This window comes from Zymoseptoria tritici, chromosome 2 (genome assembly GCF_000219625.1).
Source record: "Zymoseptoria tritici IPO323 chromosome 2, whole genome shotgun sequence".
Classification (NCBI taxonomy): domain Eukaryota; kingdom Fungi; phylum Ascomycota; class Dothideomycetes; order Mycosphaerellales; family Mycosphaerellaceae; genus Zymoseptoria; species Zymoseptoria tritici.
In genome coordinates this window covers 2,074,719-2,095,390 of record NC_018217.1, presented here as the reverse complement: position 1 = coordinate 2,095,390, position 20,672 = coordinate 2,074,719, and the positions used below count along the sequence as shown (strand labels likewise).

Sequence of the window (20,672 nt, the reverse complement as noted above, 5' to 3'; positions counted from 1 at the left end):
GAGCTCACACGATACCGGCCGAGCTACTGGAGTGCGAGATGAGTGGTGCGGTTTGAGCTGAGCCATGGAGGTACGATATGGACAAAGAACAAGCACAATTCTTTGAGGCAGCAAATCTTTCGTTACGAGATATGGCACCAAAGGAAGTACCTCCACAGGTTGCTGCGGAGATTGGCAACAGGATTGGGAGAGATCCGAGCACATCACGCATCCACACATCAACGAAATGAAATTCTCCTCAAGAACAATGGTTCAGAATCTCGCATCGCTTCGTTTCGTGACTAACAGCACAATGGAGACCAGGCGATAATTGCCGTCCTCCGCGATAGTGTCACATCCCGCAAATGCTTCTTCTCTTCCATTCATCATGCCATGTCCATGTTCACCACTGCAGCACACCCGTAAAAGAATACGAGTCGCTCACAGACGACGACCACGGCGACCGCCCTTTCTCCTCGTGGAATCGGATGGGGTTGGGGTGACATCCTCGATGCGGCCGATCTTCATGCCGGAGCGGGCGAGGGCGCGGAGAGCGGACTGAGCACCTGGGCCGGGGGTCTTGGTGCCGTTGCCTTGAGGAGATGTCAGTGGAAGTCCAGCCGTATCCATGATATTCTCAAGACTCACCTCCGGTAGCGCGGATCTTGACGTGAAGAGCAGTGATGCCCAACTCCTTGCAGCGGATCGCGACGTCCTGAGCAGCCAACATGGCGGCGTATGGAGAGGACTCGTCACGGTCGGCCTTGACCTTCATTCCACCGGTGACACGGGAGATGGTTTCGCGGCCACTGGAATCACCCAGGTTAGCCATTGAACCATCTTGATTGCAAATTTCTTCGCAGAGATGACCCCTCCAACCAGACCCTCCAGCGCGCAGTCTTTCGTGCGTTTGGGGATCTGGGTATGGTATGTGTCCTCTTTTTGCGGTGTGGTTTCAAACGTACGAGAGATCGGTGACGTGGACGAAGGTGTCGTTGAAGGAGGCGAAGATGCGGGCGACGCCGAAGACGAGCTCGCCTGTGAGGAGGAAATGTTCGTCAGAATGCTCTTCATTTGCGCTCTGTTTTCATTGCATGGGGAATTGTGCGCACCTTCGCGGACCTGAGGGCCGAGGGAGATGTTCTCCGTCGCGCCACGCTCGACCTTCTTCTTTGGTGCCATTGTGATTGAGGGTGGTGTGTTCTGGGTGAAGTTGTGTAGTTGGCGATTGACTTGTCCAAAGCAGATTTGTGCGCGAAACGAATTTCGAGGTCCAGCGCCAAGATTCGTCTAGCGTGGTTCATTAGCGTCGGTCGGAACTTCCTCACAAATTCTCGGCTTCAAACTTCATCCTCTTCTCTTCAACATCACCACGACGACTTCGACATCACTTGAGCTTGATGACAAGACATCTCGAGCTGTGCCGAGTCTGTCTTGTGGCAATGAACGCTGGACCTGCCGATTGAGCTCTGACAGGATCTAGTGCTTTGTCACTTACTCGAATTCTCACTAACTCACCGCCGTCAACATGGACGCCAAGATGAATAACACGGTCGTGGGCATTATCGGCATGGGCGACATGGGAAAGATGTACGCGCGGAGGATTGCTGATGCGGGCTGGACGTGAGTGCCATCTCCGGCGGACATCACCCAGATGTGCCCTCACCCAATGGTAAGCACACCCAACTCCTCCTCTCCCTCACTACCCTTGCATGATGATCTCTGAGTGCATTTGGAACGATGTGGTGGTCGTCCGGCACCAGTGACTTCCGTTTTGGCGTCTCTGACCGGGCGACTGTCTATGATATATCTTCTCAGCTACCTTATTATTTTTGTCTGATCGCAATCACGCCGAACACACACATTCGCATTGACGACAAGTTTGGGACATCAACTGACTTGCCTTCACAGAAGTTCTCCACACTGACACATGCTCAGCGTACACGCTTGCGACTTGCCAGACAAATACGAGACACTTCAGGCAGAGTTCTCCAGCAGAGTACGATCATTCACAATCTAGATAGCATCAATCCAATATAGCTGAACGTTCCTCTCCTTCAGAAAAACGTCCACATCCTCCAGAATGGCCATCTCGTCTCACGCAGTAGTGACTGGATCATGTACTCTGTCGAAGCTAAAAACATGGATAGCATCGTCGGTCAATTCGGTCCCTCCACAAAGCAAGGCGCCATCGTCGGCGGCCAAACCTCTACCAAAGCCCCCGAGATCGCCGCCTTTGAGAAACACCTCCCCTCCGACATCGAAATCGTCTCCTGCCACTCCCTCCACGGCCCCGGCGTAAACCCCAAGGGCCAACCCCTCGTCATCATCAATCACCGCGCCTCCACCAAATCCGTTGCCCTCGTCGAACGCATCCTCTCCTGCTTCGAGTCCAAATTCGTGCCCCTCTCCGCCGAACACCACGACCGCATCACCGCCGATACCCAAGCCGTCACCCACGCCGCCTTCCTCTCCATGGGCGTCGCCTGGCAAGCCAACAACCAATTCCCTTGGGAAATTCCTCGCTACATCGGCGGCATCGAGAACGTGAAAATCAACCTGATGATGCGCATCTACAGCAACAAATGGCACGTCTACGCCGGTCTCGCGATCCTCAATCCCGCTGCGAAACGTCAAATTCGCCAGTACGCCGAGAGCGTGACAGAACTCTTCAAGCTCATGCTCGGCAACCACCGTGAGGAATTCACCACTCGCATCCACACCGCTCGAAGGGCTGTTTTCGGCGACACACCACCGGGCAAGGACGGCGAGAACCTCCTACTTCAAGACGACCTCCTCGACCGCTTCAGTCTCGGCACCAAACCCCCGATCAAGGTGAAGAATAACCACCTCTCCCTCCTCGCCATGGTCGACTGCTGGTGGAAACTCGGCATCGTCCCCTACGACCACATGATCTGTTCCACGCCGCTCTTCCGTCTCTGGCTCGGCATAACAGAGTACCTCTATCGCAACCCATCCCTCCTGTCCGAATGCATTACCACCGCCCTCAACGACACCTCCTTTCGCGCCGATGATTTGGAGTTCACGTTCGCCGCCCGGGATTGGAGTGAACGGGTGGATCTGGGGAATATGGAGGGATATCGGGAGAAGTTTGAAAAGGTGCAGAGGTATTTTGCGCCGCGGTTTGAGGAGGCAGGGAGGGTGGGGAATGAGATGATCAAGACGATTGAGGAGGGGTTGAGGGAGAGGGATGGTGGGGAGTGAGTGAGAGAGAGGTGGACGGGAAGTGGTGAGTGTGGTTTGTGGGGTTGAGTCCGATGGTTGAAGACAGTGGGCTTCAAGCGGCGGTCAAGACGTATTCGTGGAGCATTCCGCCGGACGCTGTTGAGCAGGGAAAGGCTTTTTACAGCTTAGTAGGACCTAGCAGGACATGCCAGATGAACCCGTCCGAGAGCGTAACCAGACACGTTATCAAGTCGAACCAGAATCTTGCAAAGACTTGCTTTCCAACTGTACCCACATATCCATTCCCTCCATACTCCCGCCCAGACTGCATACTCCAAGCCACTCAGAGCCACTCCGTCTGGTGCGTCTCGAGCAACAGCGAGGAGCTATATTGCTGAAAGTAGACTTCTACAGGTCCATTCCTGCTTCCTCACCACGAGCCTCCAGCGGTCTGCGCAGCTTGCACCGCACAAGTTCCGCGCGGCGAATTGGGATTGTGCCATTCGAGTAGGGAGAACGGAGGTAGCATGAAGATGTCCGATAGTCGTGTGAATCACCATAGCAATCATACCCAACAGTCGTACACGGAGTCCTGCCAAGCAGCCTCACTTCCCCCACCTCCCTCCTCCTTTGCCCTTCTTCTTCGTCGGCTCTCCAACAGCACCGCCACCCTCCGCACCCATCATCCGTCTCAACATCAGCACCTCATGCTTCGTAACAAAAACCCCGTTTCCCATCAGCCCGCCACCACCTCCGCCTTCTCCACCATCCTCAAATCCTCCATCCATTGCCTCCACTAACTCCGCCACTTTGCCGCCTTCCCATTCTCCGGCATCGTTGGTCCAGAAGACTCGTCTGATGCCGACAGCGTGCATGAAGGATATGCAGCGATAGCAAGGGCGGGACGCGTGGATTTGGGAGGGGTCAAAGGTAGAGGCGTGGCCACAGGAGGAGTTCGGTGGGGTAGGTAGAGCGGACTTGGGCGTTGGATTGGGGTAGAGGAGTTCGTCATGCAATGAGGCCGTTTGAGAGGTGGATGTCGTGCTGGCGGAAGATATGGACAGCGTGGAGATGCTGTCTGCCAAGGTAGTGTCCTCGCTGGCCACGCTGGCACTGTCGTCTTCTGGTGTGCTTGAATTCGACTCGAGGGCGGTCGAGCGGTATTTCTCCCGCCGAGCTGCGGCTTTCCCGGTGCTTCTCCGAGGTTGGCATTGAGGTTTGCCTGCCCAGCCTAGTCGGGTCACGTATAGGTCTGCGCCCTGGAGTCGAGGGTTCTTCTTGCGTTGCGCGACGCTGTGGCGTTGTTCTGCTGCTCGGCCGACGGGCATGAGGAAGTGTTGCTGTGGTGCTGGTGGTTCGGATGAGGTGTTTGATCGCATGCCGGGCTGGATATTGTTAGTTGATGCTCTGGTGTACGCGGGTAGATGATGCTGACCTGATTGTAGTAGTTCCCATGCTTACTCGCCACTCGCGGCGTCTTCGGAGCAGTTTTTCGTGACTTCGTGGTCATCTCTTTCGTGCCATCGTTGTCATCATCATCGTCGTCAATTATCATGGCATCATTCCCTCGTGAAGCATTCCCGCTCATGCTAGGCTTAGACGCAGATGGCGACGCCAGTTCGTGATGATGTTGTCCCGTAGCCCCGTACTGACCGTACTGACCCTCGTACTGATACTTCTTCTTCCCATGTTTCCCCTTCCAATCCTTCTTCCAGTGATGTTTCGCTCCACTCTTGCCTGCTTGAAACGCCCTGTCCGTCTCCTCCTGCTCCGCCACGTCCTCGTCCTCCTCCTCCTTGCCGTTGTTGTAGTTGCGAGTTTCCAGCTTGACCTGGTTGATGTGGGCCAGTTTCAAAACCGCACTCTTGAACCTGCCACTGGCCTGAGCCTGACGAGGTCTGGCAGATGGCCGCGACGTAGGAGAGGAGGACGTCGCGACGTAGTCGGGATTTACGTTTATCCTCACGCGGTAGTTTGAAGCACGGTTTTTCGCGGGAGAAGGCCGTGGAGGACAGGGTGGAAGAGGCGGCGAGGGCGGAGTGGATGGCCATCATCTCGCTGTGCATGGAGAGTGGAGTGTTGACGTTGGGACCGCCGCCGCGGGACATGCCCTCGAATGGAATGAAGTTGCCACCTGCGTCCTGCTGAGACTGTGGATGGTCCTTGTCCTTCTTCTTCAGCTTCGTCTTCAAGGCAGCTATGGCGTCGCCGTCGAGGTGCTTGTTGGCGATGCGACCGCTCTTGAGTGAGCCTCCGTCGAAGCCTGGGCGGTAACAGTTGTAGCCCTGGCCGATGATCTTGCCACCGCGGACGACGATGGCGCCGTGGCGGTAGTGGAGAGGCGACTTGGCGGCCTGCTCGACGCACGAATTGAGGTAGGTGTTGGACTTCATGGTGTTGGTAGGATTGGTTTGATTTGGTCGGAGTTTTGGGAGCGTTGTATACGAAGATGATCTCGGCGAGTATTTGTACGTTTGGTGTTCGGGCGAGGGGTTCGTTTGCTTCGATTCGTGGCGTTTAGCTGAAGACTGAAGTGTCGAAGCAGTTGTGTCGTTGCTGAACAAAGAAGTGACGGGATGGTCGCTGACATGTGAAAGTATCCAAGTCATGCTACGGAGGGCGGTATCTCACTTCTCTCGAACCTCCGACACAACTACACGCACATACACACATGCAATCAGACTCAGCTCCATCGGCCTGAAAGACACTTGGAGACGACTTCATCGCTCTGCACATCACAGACACACGCCGCCGCCGCAGACACCTCAGCCCCCAGTATCATTTGGTTTGCGTACCATGGATTCGAAACGGCGCATTCATGGGTGCGCATCTCTACCATGATTACGTGACCTCAACCGTACGGTCCTGTCCAACACGCTCGTACCAGATCTTCCTCCCTCAACGAGCCCGCGCAAGATCCTTAGTTCAACAACGGCCGTTGAATGAGTCAAGTCACCAGTTCGTTCGGCAAAGGCGAATAGTAATGTGCGGAAGGTTCCTCTATAAAAGATTCTTCCCTCGTCCTCTTCCCTTCTTTCTTTCATACCTCTCACACCGGTGAGGCGCAGCAGAACGAGACCAGTACGACAAAAGCCACATCGAAAATGGAAACCTTTTCGCCACGCGGCGAGCACACACACACCGTGATCTTCCTCCACGGAAGAGACAGCACTGCTAAAGAGTTCGCCGAAGAGTTCTTCGAGAGCCAAGCATCAGGAGAGGAGACTTTGCTCGACTTCTTCCCCAGCGTGAAGTGGGTCTTCCCATCCGCTGGCTTACTCAACTCCGCTCGCTTCGGTTGCGAACTGTCGCAATGGTTTGACATGCATAACACTGAAAACCCCCACGAACAAGAAGACGACCAGCATCTTCTTCCCTCGATGAAACGAATCCAGGACATCATCGCCCAAGAAGCTGCGCTCATCGGACACGACAAAATCATCCTCGGAGGCATCAGCCAGGGATGCGCAGTGGCGATTCACGCCTTACTGAGCGGACATAGGCAACTGGGTGGTTTCATCGGCCTATGCAGCTGGCTTCCGAAGAGAGAAGACATCAAGCGAATCGACAGAACCACAAACCAAGCAATCAAGACACCACTTCTCCTGTGCCACTCCCAAGACGACGACGTCATCAACGTTACCTTTGGAATTGAATTGCGGGACTCTCTGAAGAGCATAGGTATGAAGCCTCGATGGTGTGAATATGCGCCCGGAGCAGAAATGCCGCATTGGGTCAACGAACCCCAGGGTGTCGACGATATGGTGGCTTTTCTGGGTGACGTAGGCGTTCCAGCCAAAAGAAACCCCCTGAGGTAACATACGCCCATTGAACGACTGTAACACAGCACGTCAACGAAGCAGTGCCCATTGCAGTGCCAAAACGGCGATCGGTGTCATCGCGGCTATCGCGGCTGAGGTTCAGAGGTTGTGCCGAGGGCATGGGAAGAATGGCATCAGCAATGGTGATGGGGAGGAGACAAGAGCGTCAACGGTTTGACCAGGCTTTGAAGACAGGCTTCAGTAGAAGGACCAGGGAACAGACACGGGAGTATCAGTGAGCGACTTTAGACTTCTGTGTGTACACGAACTGCAGGTCTGTCTTGTCACAATGATGAGATCCGCAAGAGTACTGTGGAGGAATATAGGAGCTTCGCGACTGGCCGGGACTTGAAGACGAAAGTCATCGCTAGGAAGTCGAGAGGAAGACGGGTGCATTTGCGAGGACTTCAGAAAAGAGCTGGAGGCATCAGCGAGCGACTTTTCACTGCGTTCGATTATGGACCTATCACAGGCTCTCTTTCGACAGATAGCTTCAGCGTCAGCACCAGGACACGACCTTGGGAACAGATATTCTCAGCAGGTTCAATATTCTTTGTGATCCGATATATCACGGTACGGTCGCCTACAACGCCGAATGTCAAGAACGCTGCTGCCTGCTGGATTGACCACTTTGGGAGTAGCTCTTAAACATCTCAAGCACCTTACCTTATACTCAGGGCACTCTTGGTTCGTAGCTACGCCATCAATCTGTGTCTTATGTCGTGTACTCCGATCCTTCCTCTTCAAATATCGACCGACAAATCTCATCATGTCCAAACAATCCGCCACTCAACCCCGAAGATCACAACGCCTCAAACCCTCATCACATCAAACGCCTCAGCCACCAAGTCCAACACCATTAACCCCACAAAACATCACAAAAGACCATTCCGCCCAGTCTCCCCCCATCTCATCCCCCGAAGAAACCATCCACGAAGACGACCTCTGCCCAATCTGTCACCTCCTCTTGCACCCTCCCGTAACAACAACCTGCAACCACACCCTCTGCCAACCCTGCTTCGCCTACTGGGCCGAAACATCCCTCTCCCAACGACCTCTCCAAGTCGTCTCCATCGATGACGAACCCGCGGACTTCGACGCGAGCGACTTGGAAGCGAAATGTCCCATGTGTCGGACGCTCACGACCGCACGTCTCGACATTAGACGGGAGGAGCGGTTGAGGGCTCAGTATCCGAGGACTTGGCGGGAGTTGGAGAGTGAGAGGGAGAGAGAAAGGGAAGGGTCGGAGAGGGTGCAGACGCTGACGGTGTTTGTCGGGAATCGGCATCGGGAGGTGGACGCTGAAGGGAGGGTGAGGGAGGATGGGGCGTCGAATCGGCATGAGTGGACTTTCTTTGTGAAGTCTAGTCGGGACGATATCGTGGAGGAAGTGCAGATTTTGTTGGTACGTATGCTTCGTCAACTTGAAACACATTTCTCCATTGGAATACAGTTTCATATGGTGGATGCTCGATCAAAGCTGATGAAAACTGCTAGCATCCCACATTCCGCCCCAACCGCGTAATCCGTCAACGTCCTCCATTCGAAATCTCCCGCCTCGGATGGGGCGTCTTCACGCTAACAGCATACATCGTGCTCAAGGCCGGCTACTCATGGGCCTCGTCCGATGCGGAAGACAGTCCCGACGGAGCAGCTAAAGGCATGCTTCCTCTCGAATGGACGTTGGACTTTGATGGATTTGGAGGGAAGGGCAGTATGGGTAAGTTTCGTCTCAAGGTGAAGCATGATCGAGAGTGGGAAGGGGAAGATCAGGAAGGGGCGAGGGATGCGGCGGAGTGGGCGAGGACGGTTAGGGGATATCAGAGAGACGGGAGGTATGCAGAGGAGGAGGAGGAGGAGGACTAGGGGTTGAGAGCGCTGGGTGCGGAGGGTATTCGTGATGAGACTTGAATATGATGAGGATCGAAACCGATACCTCCGTGGACGTAAACTTGGATCCGTCACTCCATAGGCCCGGATCGTACAGTCCGTGTACCTTAGGAGAACGTAAGTGTCGATGGTCACTGCTTTGCTTCCGCGAAGATACCTGCCTCCTGGGATCAGATCTCCATTCTCTGGCGCAGACTACAAACGCTAAGCCATCGGAGTTTGACACATGCGCTGCAGTTTGAGCGGGACTGCGGAGGTAGCCGCCAAAGGCCAAGCCTTGCTCTTTTGATTCGTGTTTGCGTTGCTCTTAACAAGTAGTAGTGTACACCATGATGCGATCTATCTGGCTCAACAGCGCAGCAACGCGGACCTGGAAAACCTTGCCGCCACAGGCTTGCAATGCGATTCTCTCTAAGCGTAGAAGTTGACGGTATCCTAGCATCATAGTTAGCGATGGGTTCAGTGTACGTTCTCCAAACGCGAAAGTTGCATACCTTTTTCTTCGCCTGCACCTCAGCAATCGCATCAACGTAGTGCTCGTGGCTGATCTTGCTGTGTCCGTTCCTCAACGCGATCATACCAGCCTCGACACACACAGCCTTGAGCTGCGCACCACCGAACTCATCTGTACTTCTCGCCAGCTCGGGCCAGTTCACACCCTCATCGACCGTCATCTTTCGTGAATGAATGCGCAAGATCTGTGCGCGCGCCTCCTCGTTGGGGAGCGGGAACTCAATCTTCCTGTCCAAACGACCAGATCGCAACAGCGCGGGATCGAGCACATCGACACGGTTCGTTGCGGCAAGCACCTTGACGCGATCATCTGATGCGAAACCGTCGAGCTGGTTGAGGAGTTCCAGCATAGTGCGCTGTACTTCACGGTCACCAGATTTGTCCGAGTCGAAACGCTTTGTGCCGACGGCATCGAGCTCGTCGATGAAGATGATGGATGGTGCCTTCTCTTTTGCCAGTGCGAAGCAGTCTCGAACGAGCTTTGCTCCATCTCCGATGAACATTTGTACGAGTTGAGGACCGGCGAGTTTGAGAAAGGTTGCGTCGGTTTGCGCAGCGCAGGCACGCGCCAGGAGGGTTTTGCCGGTTCCAGGAGGTCCGTACATGAGGGCGCCTGTATAGAAGTGTCAGCAAGAAGAGGTTTGTAGTGTGCTGCATGGTGTCCATACCCTTCGGTGCCTTGATGCCGATCTTCTTGAAGCGCTCAGCCTCTTTCATTGGCCACACGACTGCCTCCACAAGCTCCTCAATCTGTTTGTCCAACCCGCCCACGTCGGTGTACTTCTCTGTCGGCTTCTCGTCCACCTCCATTGCCTTGACTCTGCTGTCGTACTCCGCGGGCAATGTATCGAGGATGAGATACGAATCTTTGTTCACACCAATGAGGTCACCAGGCTTGAGCTTCTCGTGGTCGACGAGTCCGATGAGTGGGAGGAAGATCGTTTGTCGGGTGGAGGTCTTGATGACGGCGCTCTTGCCAACACGGGTGGCGTCCAGATCGATATTGGCGCCTTCCTCCGCTGCCTCCTCCTCAACATCCAGGTCCAGAATCTCCACCACGTTTCCGACGAGGTATGGTAGTTGCCTGAAAACTCGCTGCGATTAGTATTTAGGGCCAGAGATGCATCCGCACCATCATCATAGCTCACCTGTTGTTGTCAATCTTATCCACATTGTCCTTGATCTTCTCGTGCATAGTTTGCTTCTCATGTGTCAAACGCTGGTACTCGCTCCGCATGATACGGGTGTCGTTCTCCAGTAATCGGCGGCGGGCGATGATGTCTCGTGTGCTCGAATTGAGAATCTCCAGGTCGATGAGTTGCTCCTCTTCTTCCTCCTTCTCGCCATCCTTGGACTCCTTCATCTCAGAATCTCCATTCGCATCAGGCTTCTTGCCTTTGTCGCCATCGTTGTTCTCCTCCTTCTTGCCATCGCGCTCCAAGTCATCGAGATCCTCAAGTGTCGACATGATACAGAAGTGGTCGAGGGGGTGTTGTGGAGGTTGCGCAGCAGGTGGAGACTTTCAATGTGACGTTCGTAGTGTGCTCGACCGTTTGACGAGAAAGAGGCGATGCTGATGGGATGTTGTGTTGTATTTGATGATGGAGTGATTGATCTCAAGATGTAAGGCGACGAGGTCGACGAAGCTCCAGCTAAACTTTCGGGATGGGCCGCGCTGACTGACGTCTCTTTTGATTTCCAGGTTGCCAGGTTCACTTTCAGAACATCAACACGTTCTACCAGAGTGTGCAACACCAATGCAGCGACTCGATGCTTGAACGACTGATTGCTTGATCAGAGCTGCGACACACTTCCATCAGCAGCTTGCGAAGTGAGCCCGAAAAGAATCATGTCACGATGAAAGGCTCCCGCTCGCTTGTCGTCCCGCTCTCCTCGTCCGCCTCCCCCGTTGTTCTGCCGGTGTCGACCTCCTGACCCGGCTCTAGATCTTCCTTCCGAGTCTGTGGCCCTTTGGAGTCTGTGATCAGATCCGAGTGTAATCTGCAGTGCTGCACGCAATCTCGGCTGCTTGGCCTGAGCATTACTGCGAGTGATGTTTGGCATCAGAAGTCGCATGACTGCCCCGATCGGGCAGCTGCTTCGCTCGCTTACGAGGAACGGAATCGGCTCAAGGAACGGCTCTTGGGCCGTAGATTTGCCAGACTTGCGGCTCACGTAGCGCTGCTTGAGTGTTTAGGAGCCGTGACAAGCAAAACCCGACTGCTCGCGCTCTAGCGCATCGTTGGTGGAATATTTTATCACACTACCGATGTGTGAGAGACTCTACACTCTTCCGTATACCGCACTGGCATCCTTCACGGCCCGTCCGAAGACTTCATGCGGCTGCGTCTCGAATTCTACAAGCAGCGAGACGACAATCTACTCCTCCCCTACACATCGCCTTCTCAGCAGTCATGTTTCACGTTGATTGTTGCAGATCGACATGATGCTCTGGCAAGAGTCACTGCCCAGGGCTTGTCCAGCCTGGACATGCGATGCGTTCCATGCAGTCTTCGCCGAATTCAGCAGGAGACTATTTCTTCAAGTCGAAGACTCGCATGGATGCTGGGTTCCTGGTCCATTGACTGCCCCGCTTTGGAAGGTCGCATATCAAATTTTCATTTTGGCACGTGCGCAGCTGTTCGCTTGCACGCCATAGCGGTATTCTCTTGCATTTGACGTGTCGCATTCTACGTCGGGAGCGCTATACTGCCGGCACGATTGCCCAAACAGGAAGCTATATTTGAAGCGATCGACTCGTTCCTGCTGACGATCTCGGAAAGTGTGGATCTCTCCCGCATCGTGAGAAGAGCCATGGCATACAAATATCGACGAGTATCTCTCTGTTTGACAGAATATCCTCACATCATTCCAGCCTCCAATACACTCTCAAGCTCCTCCCTCACGTCTCCTCAATCTGTCCAAGATGAAGGCCTCGACCATCGTTGCCCTGCTCGCAGGTCTCGTCAGCGCTGCCCCGGCCGACGTTGACAGGCGCCAGATCGGATCGTCGACTTCGAACGAGCTCACCAGCGGTGCTTGCCGCGATGTGATCTTCATCTTCGCTCGCGGAACGACCGAACGAGGGAACATGGTATGTCCAAAGATATCTTTCCATCAACATGCACTGCTGACAACTTGAAGGGAAGCACTGTGGGACCGCAAACCTGCAGCGCTTTGAAGAGCCGCATTGGATCAACCAGTGTCGCCTGCCAGGGTGTCGGTAGCCCCTATGCCGCCGATGTCACTGGCAACTTTGGCACGAGAGGTGCCTCGACCGTAGGAATTGCTGAGGGCAAGAGGCTCTTTGACTTGGCGGCTTCTAAATGCCCCAACAGTCAAATTGTTGCTGGCGGATACAGGTTGGTCCACTCAGAGTGTCCGACATTGCGAATCACACTGACAGCGATATCAACAGCCAAGGTGCAGCCCTCATCGCCGCTTCGGTCACCGATGTCAGCGCAGCTGTGAAGGCGAAGATTGCAGGCGTTGTTCTCTTCGGATACACCAAGAACCAGCAGAACCGAGGTGTGATCCCAGGTGGATATCCCGCGAGCCAAACCAAGGTGTACTGCAACATCGGCGACTTGGTCTGCACTGGCTCCCTGACCATCACCGCCGCCCACTTGACCTACGGTCGCGATGCTTCGTCGGCAGCTCAATTCTTGCAGGGCACTCTTTGAGAGATCATGCTTGGAAGCAGCAGGTCAACGAGGGTCGTGCGAGCTTGGGAGTGCATTTTAAGCAGGAGAATGGAGGTGTTCGGGAGGGAATGGGGTGGGAAGACGCTACTTCTTTCCGTAGCACACTACGAATGGAAATCCCATTAATTCACCAGCGCCCGGCTCAATCTTCCCTGATTCTCCAAACTCGCCATCAAACTTCTCGACCGTCTTCTTCATAGACCAATGAGGTCTGACCTCCACGTCGTTGAAGCCCACATTCTCCAGCTTTGTCTTCATCTCACCGGCGTTTATGCCGTGCCGAGCAACTCCATCCATCTTCGACGCGGGGTGAAATCGCTTCGCTTCCGGTCCAAAATCCTCAAAGTCCGTGAGCATTACGCAGCCTCCCGGTTTCAGGCATTCATACATGGTCCGAAGCACTGGCTCCAACTCAGGGATGTGGTGTAGCACCAAGTGAGAAGTGATCACGTCAAACTTCTGCTTCTTGCCATTGTCTCCGTTCGGAAGCTGGGGATTTTCCGGGTCTTCCAAAAGGAGTGCGAGAGGCAAGATGTTCTTCGGTGCGCCGTCCTTTTCTAGCTTCTGCTTCAACACATCGATCATGCCATCAGCTGCGTCCACGGCGACGATCTGTCTGACATTCGGATGAACCGCCATCAGGAAAGAGAGAATGCCAGTCCCGCAGCCAATCTCAAGGATCTGGAGACCACCTTCGGGTACTGGGGCGTCTTTCAGCTTCGAGGCTATTGCATTTGCAGCGCCTTGCGATGCTTCGTGAACAAAAGGCCGGGCATCCCAAGACTTTGCTTCAGCGTTGAAGCGCGAGTTCGAGCCGGAATGGAGGTTCGATACTGCGCTCGCCATGATGTGCAAATAAAGTGAAAATGTTGTACTGATGGATGCGCGGGTGTGATTTCAAGGTCGGAGAGCGGGCAGTTTGGCGAAGATGCCCCGAATACCCGAGCTCCACAACCTTGAACTACGCAGGTGCAAAGTTAGCACTTCGCCAGAATTCGTGATTTTCAAGATTTCGGACAATTTGATGATTCGACACTACACTGCACTACACTGCGAACAGCGTCGGACTTTAAGCATTTTTCCGTACCTTAGGAATTAATGCTTTATATTGCTCTTCGTATGTATTGCACTAAATATATTACCGGATAGTTGTTGCGAAGAATGTTGTCGCGCAATCTTCGGGCGCGGGCTACTATAGTTTTCTAACTAAATATTAGAGGGCTTCCCTCTAAATTTTAGATACGGGGAAAAACCTTAAACTATCGACTTCGTCTAACGGTCCTTCGATGTCGACAATAAGAAACACCTCGATAGGAATAAATAATATCTATAGTATATATTTCTAATACTTCGTATATATAGTTCTTACCTATCTATAAACGAAATATGTTAGATATATAGCATTAAAAAGTGCATATTGTACATATAGTATCGGTTTCTATGCGCAATGTTCGAAATCCGAAAATGTTCGAATTGTCGGAATTGTCGGAATTCTTAAAAATCACGAATTTTGGCGAGGTGCTAACTTTGCACCCTCGTCTGAACGACACTTCTTTCCTTTCCATTCTCCATCACCTTCACTTCGCAAATTCGGCACGTGAGCTTCTGGCTCGCGGATCATTCAGAGATGGACTTCTATCACTGCAATGAATGACGACAAACGCTGACTCTTCACATCAATGTCCGCGGAGAGAGACACGGCAGACACCGCGAAGGTTCTCAGCCGGCCGTCTGTAAGAGGCCAGCGACGAAGTTTCAGCTTCCGCCTCACCCTTCCGATCGCCTTTGCGCAGGCCGTTTCATCGAAGTAAAACACGATTCCCCCGGCTATTGTTACTGCATCCTTTCTTTGAGCCGGAATTGCCTTCTCGCCCGTCTCCCACGCTTTAGAGCAGCGACGCACGCCACATTGGCAGACTCCTGGGCCCATTCTGCGAAGCACTGCGAAGCAGCTCAGCGTCGGAGCTCATGCAACAATGCACAGCCGGCCGATGATCAGGTTCGGGGTGCTTGTACACCTCGGCGACGCAGAAAAGCTCCGATTCCCAAGCTTCCAAGTGACGAGCGGCCCGCGGGTTGAGCGCCGTCATGGCCACTCAAATCAGCCAAGACGGCAAGCCGGTGTACCAAAACAACTTTACAGCGAATAAATCTTCCATTTGTTCGTGCTCAACAGTTGTCGACCAATAGTAGCCAGGGAACGACATATAAACCAAGGACAGCGCCTCAGGTCAGCCACAGTATATGATGGGTGTGGTGGCTGTGAGACTTTCTGCTCCTTCAGCGTCTCAAGTTATCGCGATGGCCTCGTCTTGGCACGTTGCAAGTCTCCTGATACCTATTTATTACTTGTAATGCGTCGGTTGTATTCGCAACTCGACACATCCACCTCAAAAGCAGCGATTCCATCCATGTTGGCCGGTCATGCGAACGGACTCGAAACAATGTCAAATCCGACATGAAGCACATACGAGGGCATCGTCTCCTCACCGACGATGGCTTCGACAGGCGCAACAGGTTCCAAGGTCAATCCGGTTGTGTATCGTAGCAGTGGTAGCATTCTGCGCGGCCGTCGGCTTTGCAAGAGGACTCCGCGACATACAAGACCAAAACAAGAAAGCTAGACCAACGATCTTTCCGAAATCCCTCGATCGTAGCAAAATTTGGTCGCCAGATCATCCGATTCGGTACAACAATGGGACTCACATTGACGACAAGTATGCGTTCTTCCGCCATCTGGGAGGCGGCCAAGAAGGATCGGTGGACCTCTACGTCGATCACATGAGCGGCGATATCGTGGTCGTGAAGCAGATGTCATCTGTGGCCAGGAATCAAATACCGGTTGAGGTATCAGACGACTTCCTCGAAGTGACGACGAGCTGGCCCACCGAGATCGAAGCTGGTCTGCTCTTGGCTGGCGACGTCGCGGAACCATATGTTCCGATTCTTGATTATTTCGTCCTGCAATCTTCCACCGAATCTTGTTGGGCAATGGTCTCGCCTTGGCTGGCAAATGGGACTCTTCTAAATCTCGCCGAGAAGGAGAAAGACCAGGGCGGCAGGACGGTGCACGAAATCGACAGCATTTATCGTCCGGTGGTGGAGAATCTTTTGCAAGGCTTGCAATCGCTCCACGCAAAAGGCTTGTGTCACAACGACATTAAGCCGAATAACGTCTTCATCCGCGACTCCACGTTCTGGTTACTCGGGGATTTGGGAAATGTGCGTCATTCACAACATGCGTGGCATTCCACCGCCTCCTGGACCAGGCAGAATCAATGGCAGGACTGCAGATTGAATGACGTCCGCCGCGTTCTGAAGACCTATTTGTCGTTCCTGCGGGCAGCGAGTGCGGGAAAGGGCTCATTCGATGATGATTTTTGGCATCGTCGCACTTCCTGGAGCTTGATGTTTTGGGACTTTCAGCGTCATCCTTGGAGTGCAAGTCGCATGGCGAATCTTTCCCGGACTCTCTACAGGCCGCGAGAGCTTGATGATGGGAATGACAGGTCCAGCAATGATATCCACGACAGCAACGGACTGGTGAATGCGACTGAGAGAGAGCTTCTTTGTACATCAATTCCTTCTGACCTTTGGTTTGTGCGGAAACCTGTTTGAGGCGGGTCGTCAAAGTTTATGGGACCTGAAACACTCCCCGCGTCTTCACGGAAAGAAGAGGATACTGAGACGGCTGGGAATGATTAGAACGCTATCATGACGCGAGACGACTGTTACGACGTTACGATTACTATTGTGGCACTGTCACGATGATCCCAGCTGAGATAAATATATCAACAGCAAGTGCCGAAGAGTTCCTGGGTTCTGTACCGTTCGGGTACCCCAGATGTTATTTGGCGCTTGGCCAATCCTTATTTGGCGCTTTACCTACAACCTCGCATTGGAGCCTCCGGCGGCCAGAATAGTTTTGCTAACCTTTTAAACGAGCCTATGCCTCACGCGCTCGGGTATCGTACGCCCGTCGCTGTCCTCGCAAGCTTAGGCTCCTTAGTACTCACTTCCCTCGTTGCGATGCGCTCGTCGCCTCGCGAAGTCGCAACTTCGGCTCGCTTGTCCGTGCACCACTTGCATTACGTGAGGGAAAAGCGCCAAATAAGAAAAAGTCAAGCGCCAAATAACACTTGGGCGTTCGTACCGCTTCAGGCGGATTGTATGGAACGACGAGTCAAGCATCAATCCTGGTCAGTGGAGTCACAATACAGGCATTGCGTGGCTAAGCCTGCCGCACGACCACAAGTGCTGACCATCAGTTCGTCCGGTAGAACTTCCGGCGGAGCCGCGATCATCGAACTTCGCCACGAAGATAATGTGCATCACTCCGAGCCTTCGCGGTCTCCATCACCAATGCTGCCTGTGGGAGAAGTCCTCATGGTCTCTCACGAAGCCCATACGACGAGGAAACTGCCCGGAGCATCATCCTTGGACAGGCTGGGGGCATGTCTCGTGTGAACGATGATATCGTCAGTCGCGCATACGGAAATTATCAGAACCAGGTACATGATTCTTTCCCGTTTCAACCCTGCGATGCACCCTCGTCAAGCGTCACGCATGGTCTCTACGAGTCGCTAAATATTGCCCATAAGATGAGCATCTCATCTGTCCCGTACCCGTGCTCTCTCATCCTTCTCAAATCTGCTCATTCTCGCTCGCTTCCAATATGGCTTTCACCCAATTGAAGACCCTCTTGTTCACTTTGCTGTGCGTCATTTCGGTGAGCACAGCTTGCGCTCAGGAGGAGCCCTGCAACGAAACGGACTATGTCGCCCGGAACCTACAGACCGTCCAGAAGATTTACAACCTTACCGTCTACCCCAAGAACCTTCCGATCCAAAAGAATGGTTCTTCCGCAGTTCCTCCAGGGTTGTTCAACCAAGACGCAACTGGCCGAGTGTCTCCGATAGGCAACTTCTCCGGCTTCGCCGACTCGATCGAATACTTCTTCGCCCTTGCGCCCTCACCGGAGAACTTCAATGGCTTGGCGTTCTATGCCGCAGACGTCGTCGAGTTCACGTCAGGATGTCCAGAGGTTGCCAGCTCGGTGGTCTACCTGAGAACCCACACACTTGATCCGAAAACGGGAAAGGTCGACGAGTCGAAGAAGAGTTCTACACTCGCGCAGGTGAGGCGGAGCTATGAGAGAAGGAAGTCGGGCAAGTGCTGACCAGTACCAGGTAGCCTTCTGGCGTTTCAACGAGAAGGGAGAGGTCATAAAGTACCACGCTTGGATTCCCCAGCTACAGCTGTGGCTGCAGGCAGTGCGTCCATCTCCACCATCCTGCTGCCACAACATACAGCTGACATCCGTTTTCAGGCCACCGGTATCGACTTCAAGAATACCCTCATTCAGAAAGCAGTCAGCACAGTCCTCTGTCCCCAGATCCAAGCTCATTGCAAAGGTAAAGACCAGCAATACACCGATGCTGCGACTTGTGCTGCTTTCTTGAACCTGAAGCCTTTCGGGTCGTTCGACGAAGTGTAAGAGTGACACGCCCGCTTACGCTCACACAGTCCAGTCTGCTGACAGTCTTTTCTTCAGATGGGGCGATAATGTTGTCTGCAGGCAGATCCACCTGCTTCTCACGGGTGTGAGGCCTGACATTCACTGCCCGCATGTTGGACCCAAGGGCGGAAGCGAAGCTGCTGGCTTCAAGTGCGTCGATCCCGAGTACAGCATAGATTACTTCGACGATACGAAAGTGTTCGGTGCGCCGGAGGGAAGCGTGTTCACTTGCGGAGCGCCTTTGTTGGACCAATTCCCGGTGCAGGTTTGAGCAAGCTTGTCAGGCGAAAGGGAGTTTTGGCGTCTTGGGTCTCGTAATACTTGGTGGTCCGGCTTTGTCGTTCAGCTGGCTGAACAGTATTTCTTATTTCACAGCATACGGAATCTTGCAATACATGATGATGATGTCTTGAGTATTCCGTGCGCTCTCTCATCACGACAGGCGTACCTGACAGTCCGACGACATTTTCGAGGCGACCCAGAATCTTTCATGAGCTCGTGACTCTTCACTGTGCGTTTGCTTTGTATATATTTCCAGCGTTCCTTGCATCTTTCTAATTTACACTCGTTGTTCTCGCACTTCTTCAAGCCACGGCAGCTCCGACCATCTACCAACAGAACTTTCCGCCCTTGACAGTTCATCCTCCACAGCAGCATGTGTATCTCTGTCTTCTCAACAGCACATCCGGAGTATCCTTTCATCATCATCAGTAATAGGGACGAATTTATCACACGGCCAACAAAGCGAGCAGATTGGTGGGATTCACCAAACGGACATGTCCTGGCTGGGAGAGATCTCAAACGAGTTGAGAAAGGGACATGGCTCGGCATAACGAGACAAGGCCGTTTCGCTGTGCTCACAAATTTTCGAGAGGAGGGCGTCGATGAGAATGGTGCGAAGAGCAGAGGTGGAATGATCAACTCCTACTTGACTGTTCCGCCGGGATCCGAGGAGACGGATGACGAATTTGTGCAACGGCTGTTGAACGATGTTGGGATTCATGATGTTGGAGGTTTCACTTTGCTGTTTGGAGAGCTGAGAGCACCGAGGAGTGCCGGTCGATCAGATTCAGAATCCTTGAACGATCGTACGAGACCTCAATGCCGTATCAAGATGGTCGCTGATCACCTTCCAGCTTCTCAATCACATACACCAGAGTTGCCCGGTCTTGCCATCGTCTCGAATCGAACAGAGTCTCCGAACGAACTAAGACGAATCGGAACGCATCTAGGCGAAACTCACGGCCTCAGCAATAGCCACTACGGCGATAACTCCTGGCCGAAAGTCGTCAACGGTGAGAGATTGCTCAAGGAAGCCATCACGAAGAACACATCCACGAATCAGAGTCAGAATGAGTTCATTGCCTCCCTATTCGAGATTCTCTGTGTAGACGACATTCCACGACGAACATCTGATGAGAGCTGGGACGAGTATGTTCGGCATATGCGGAACTCAATTATGATTCCTGCTGGAAAGGGTGCGGTCGCGGAGAAAGGTTTGAACACGAATTCAGCAAGTGGGCAAAGTGATGCGCCGTTGCTGCGGAGCAACGATGCGTATGGGACGATGAAGCAGACCGTCATATTAGTGCAAATGACTGGCAAGGTTGTATTCGTGGAGAGGACGTTGTACGATGACGACGGGTTGCCGTTGAAAGTTGAGAAGCAAGAGGAGAGGATGGAGTTCGAGATCGAAGGATGGGCAGCTAGTTCGTGATGGGTGAATGCTCCCTGGAGAGACTGCATTCAAGGCAACCGGTTGATTTTAGAATATCCGACGTGGGTGAGTATGGAAACGGTTCGGTATTCATTTGCAAGCTGACGAACAGTCTGAACATGTGGCAGTCCTCGAGCGAGACTTTCAGCTCAGTCCGAGCTATCCGTGTCACAAGCGACTTGAAACTGCCATCAACGGCACATTCCCGGCACATGCCAATGCAATGCTCCAGAAGCACCTTTTCCATCGATAGATTCCGTTCTTCATCGAGAAGTCTTGTGCAACGTTCGCAGCTCAATGTGCAGATTTCTAGGACTGTCGGAACCAGCTTGCCTAAATCGTCA

At 53.3% G+C, this 20,672-nt stretch overlaps 10 protein-coding genes across 10 annotated transcripts; 6 read left to right on the top strand and 4 right to left on the bottom strand.

Moving 5' to 3' along the window:
• Window positions 1-199: 199 nt before the first annotated feature.
• On the bottom strand, window positions 200-1,201 carry MYCGRDRAFT_99159 (40S ribosomal protein S14; the record flags this gene model as incomplete). Its single annotated transcript, XM_003854931.1, has 4 exons — window positions 200-572; window positions 628-788; window positions 945-1,017; window positions 1,092-1,201. The coding sequence occupies 4 exons, from the start codon at window positions 1,159-1,161 to the stop codon at window positions 421-423; spliced, it is 456 nt and encodes a 151-aa protein (XP_003854979.1).
• A 167-nt stretch (window positions 1,202-1,368) lies between these two features.
• On the top strand, window positions 1,369-3,204 carry MYCGRDRAFT_108107 (uncharacterized protein; the record flags this gene model as incomplete). The annotated part of the gene is made up of 3 exons (XM_003855457.1): window positions 1,369-1,602; window positions 1,918-1,978; window positions 2,041-3,204. 3 exons carry the CDS (start codon window positions 1,508-1,510, stop codon window positions 3,202-3,204), a joined length of 1,320 nt encoding a protein of 439 aa, XP_003855505.1.
• Window positions 3,205-4,405: 1,201 nt separating this feature from the next.
• On the bottom strand, window positions 4,406-5,558 carry MYCGRDRAFT_90820 (uncharacterized protein; the record flags this gene model as incomplete). The annotated part of the gene is made up of 2 exons (XM_003854930.1): window positions 4,406-4,996; window positions 5,097-5,558. 2 exons carry the CDS (start codon window positions 5,556-5,558, stop codon window positions 4,406-4,408), a joined length of 1,053 nt encoding a protein of 350 aa, XP_003854978.1.
• A 750-nt stretch (window positions 5,559-6,308) lies between these two features.
• Window positions 6,309-6,941, top strand: MYCGRDRAFT_27804 (uncharacterized protein; the record flags this gene model as incomplete). Its single annotated transcript, XM_003855458.1, has 1 exon — window positions 6,309-6,941. A coding segment is annotated over one exon (633 nt), but the record flags the coding sequence as incomplete, so codon positions are not given.
• A 2,317-nt stretch (window positions 6,942-9,258) lies between these two features.
• Window positions 9,259-10,981, bottom strand: MYCGRDRAFT_55400 (proteasome regulatory particle subunit RPT5; the record flags this gene model as incomplete). The annotated part of the gene is made up of 4 exons (XM_003854929.1): window positions 9,259-9,311; window positions 9,371-10,002; window positions 10,058-10,473; window positions 10,538-10,981. 4 exons carry the CDS (start codon window positions 10,855-10,857, stop codon window positions 9,288-9,290), a joined length of 1,392 nt encoding a protein of 463 aa, XP_003854977.1.
• A 1,303-nt stretch (window positions 10,982-12,284) lies between these two features.
• On the top strand, window positions 12,285-13,170 carry MgCUT2 (cutinase; the record flags this gene model as incomplete). The annotated part of the gene is made up of 3 exons (XM_003855459.1): window positions 12,285-12,483; window positions 12,534-12,751; window positions 12,808-13,170. 3 exons carry the CDS (start codon window positions 12,316-12,318, stop codon window positions 13,070-13,072), a joined length of 651 nt encoding a protein of 216 aa, XP_003855507.1.
• A 7-nt stretch (window positions 13,171-13,177) lies between these two features.
• On the bottom strand, window positions 13,178-13,939 carry MYCGRDRAFT_68480 (uncharacterized protein; the record flags this gene model as incomplete). Its single annotated transcript, XM_003854928.1, has 1 exon — window positions 13,178-13,939. One exon carries the CDS (start codon window positions 13,937-13,939, stop codon window positions 13,178-13,180), a length of 762 nt encoding a protein of 253 aa, XP_003854976.1.
• Window positions 13,940-15,517: 1,578 nt separating this feature from the next.
• On the top strand, window positions 15,518-16,650 carry MYCGRDRAFT_90816 (uncharacterized protein; the record flags this gene model as incomplete). Its single annotated transcript, XM_003855460.1, has 2 exons — window positions 15,518-16,315; window positions 16,627-16,650. The coding sequence occupies 2 exons, from the start codon at window positions 15,518-15,520 to the stop codon at window positions 16,648-16,650; spliced, it is 822 nt and encodes a 273-aa protein (XP_003855508.1).
• Window positions 16,651-17,768: 1,118 nt separating this feature from the next.
• Window positions 17,769-18,882, top strand: MYCGRDRAFT_68477 (uncharacterized protein; the record flags this gene model as incomplete). The annotated part of the gene is made up of 4 exons (XM_003855461.1): window positions 17,769-18,230; window positions 18,283-18,366; window positions 18,423-18,586; window positions 18,648-18,882. The coding sequence occupies 4 exons, from the start codon at window positions 17,769-17,771 to the stop codon at window positions 18,880-18,882; spliced, it is 945 nt and encodes a 314-aa protein (XP_003855509.1).
• Window positions 18,883-19,266: 384 nt separating this feature from the next.
• Window positions 19,267-20,328, top strand: MYCGRDRAFT_36216 (uncharacterized protein; the record flags this gene model as incomplete). Its single annotated transcript, XM_003855462.1, has 2 exons — window positions 19,267-19,663; window positions 19,769-20,328. 2 exons carry the CDS (start codon window positions 19,267-19,269, stop codon window positions 20,326-20,328), a joined length of 957 nt encoding a protein of 318 aa, XP_003855510.1.
• Between the last annotated feature and the right edge of the window lie 344 nt (window positions 20,329-20,672).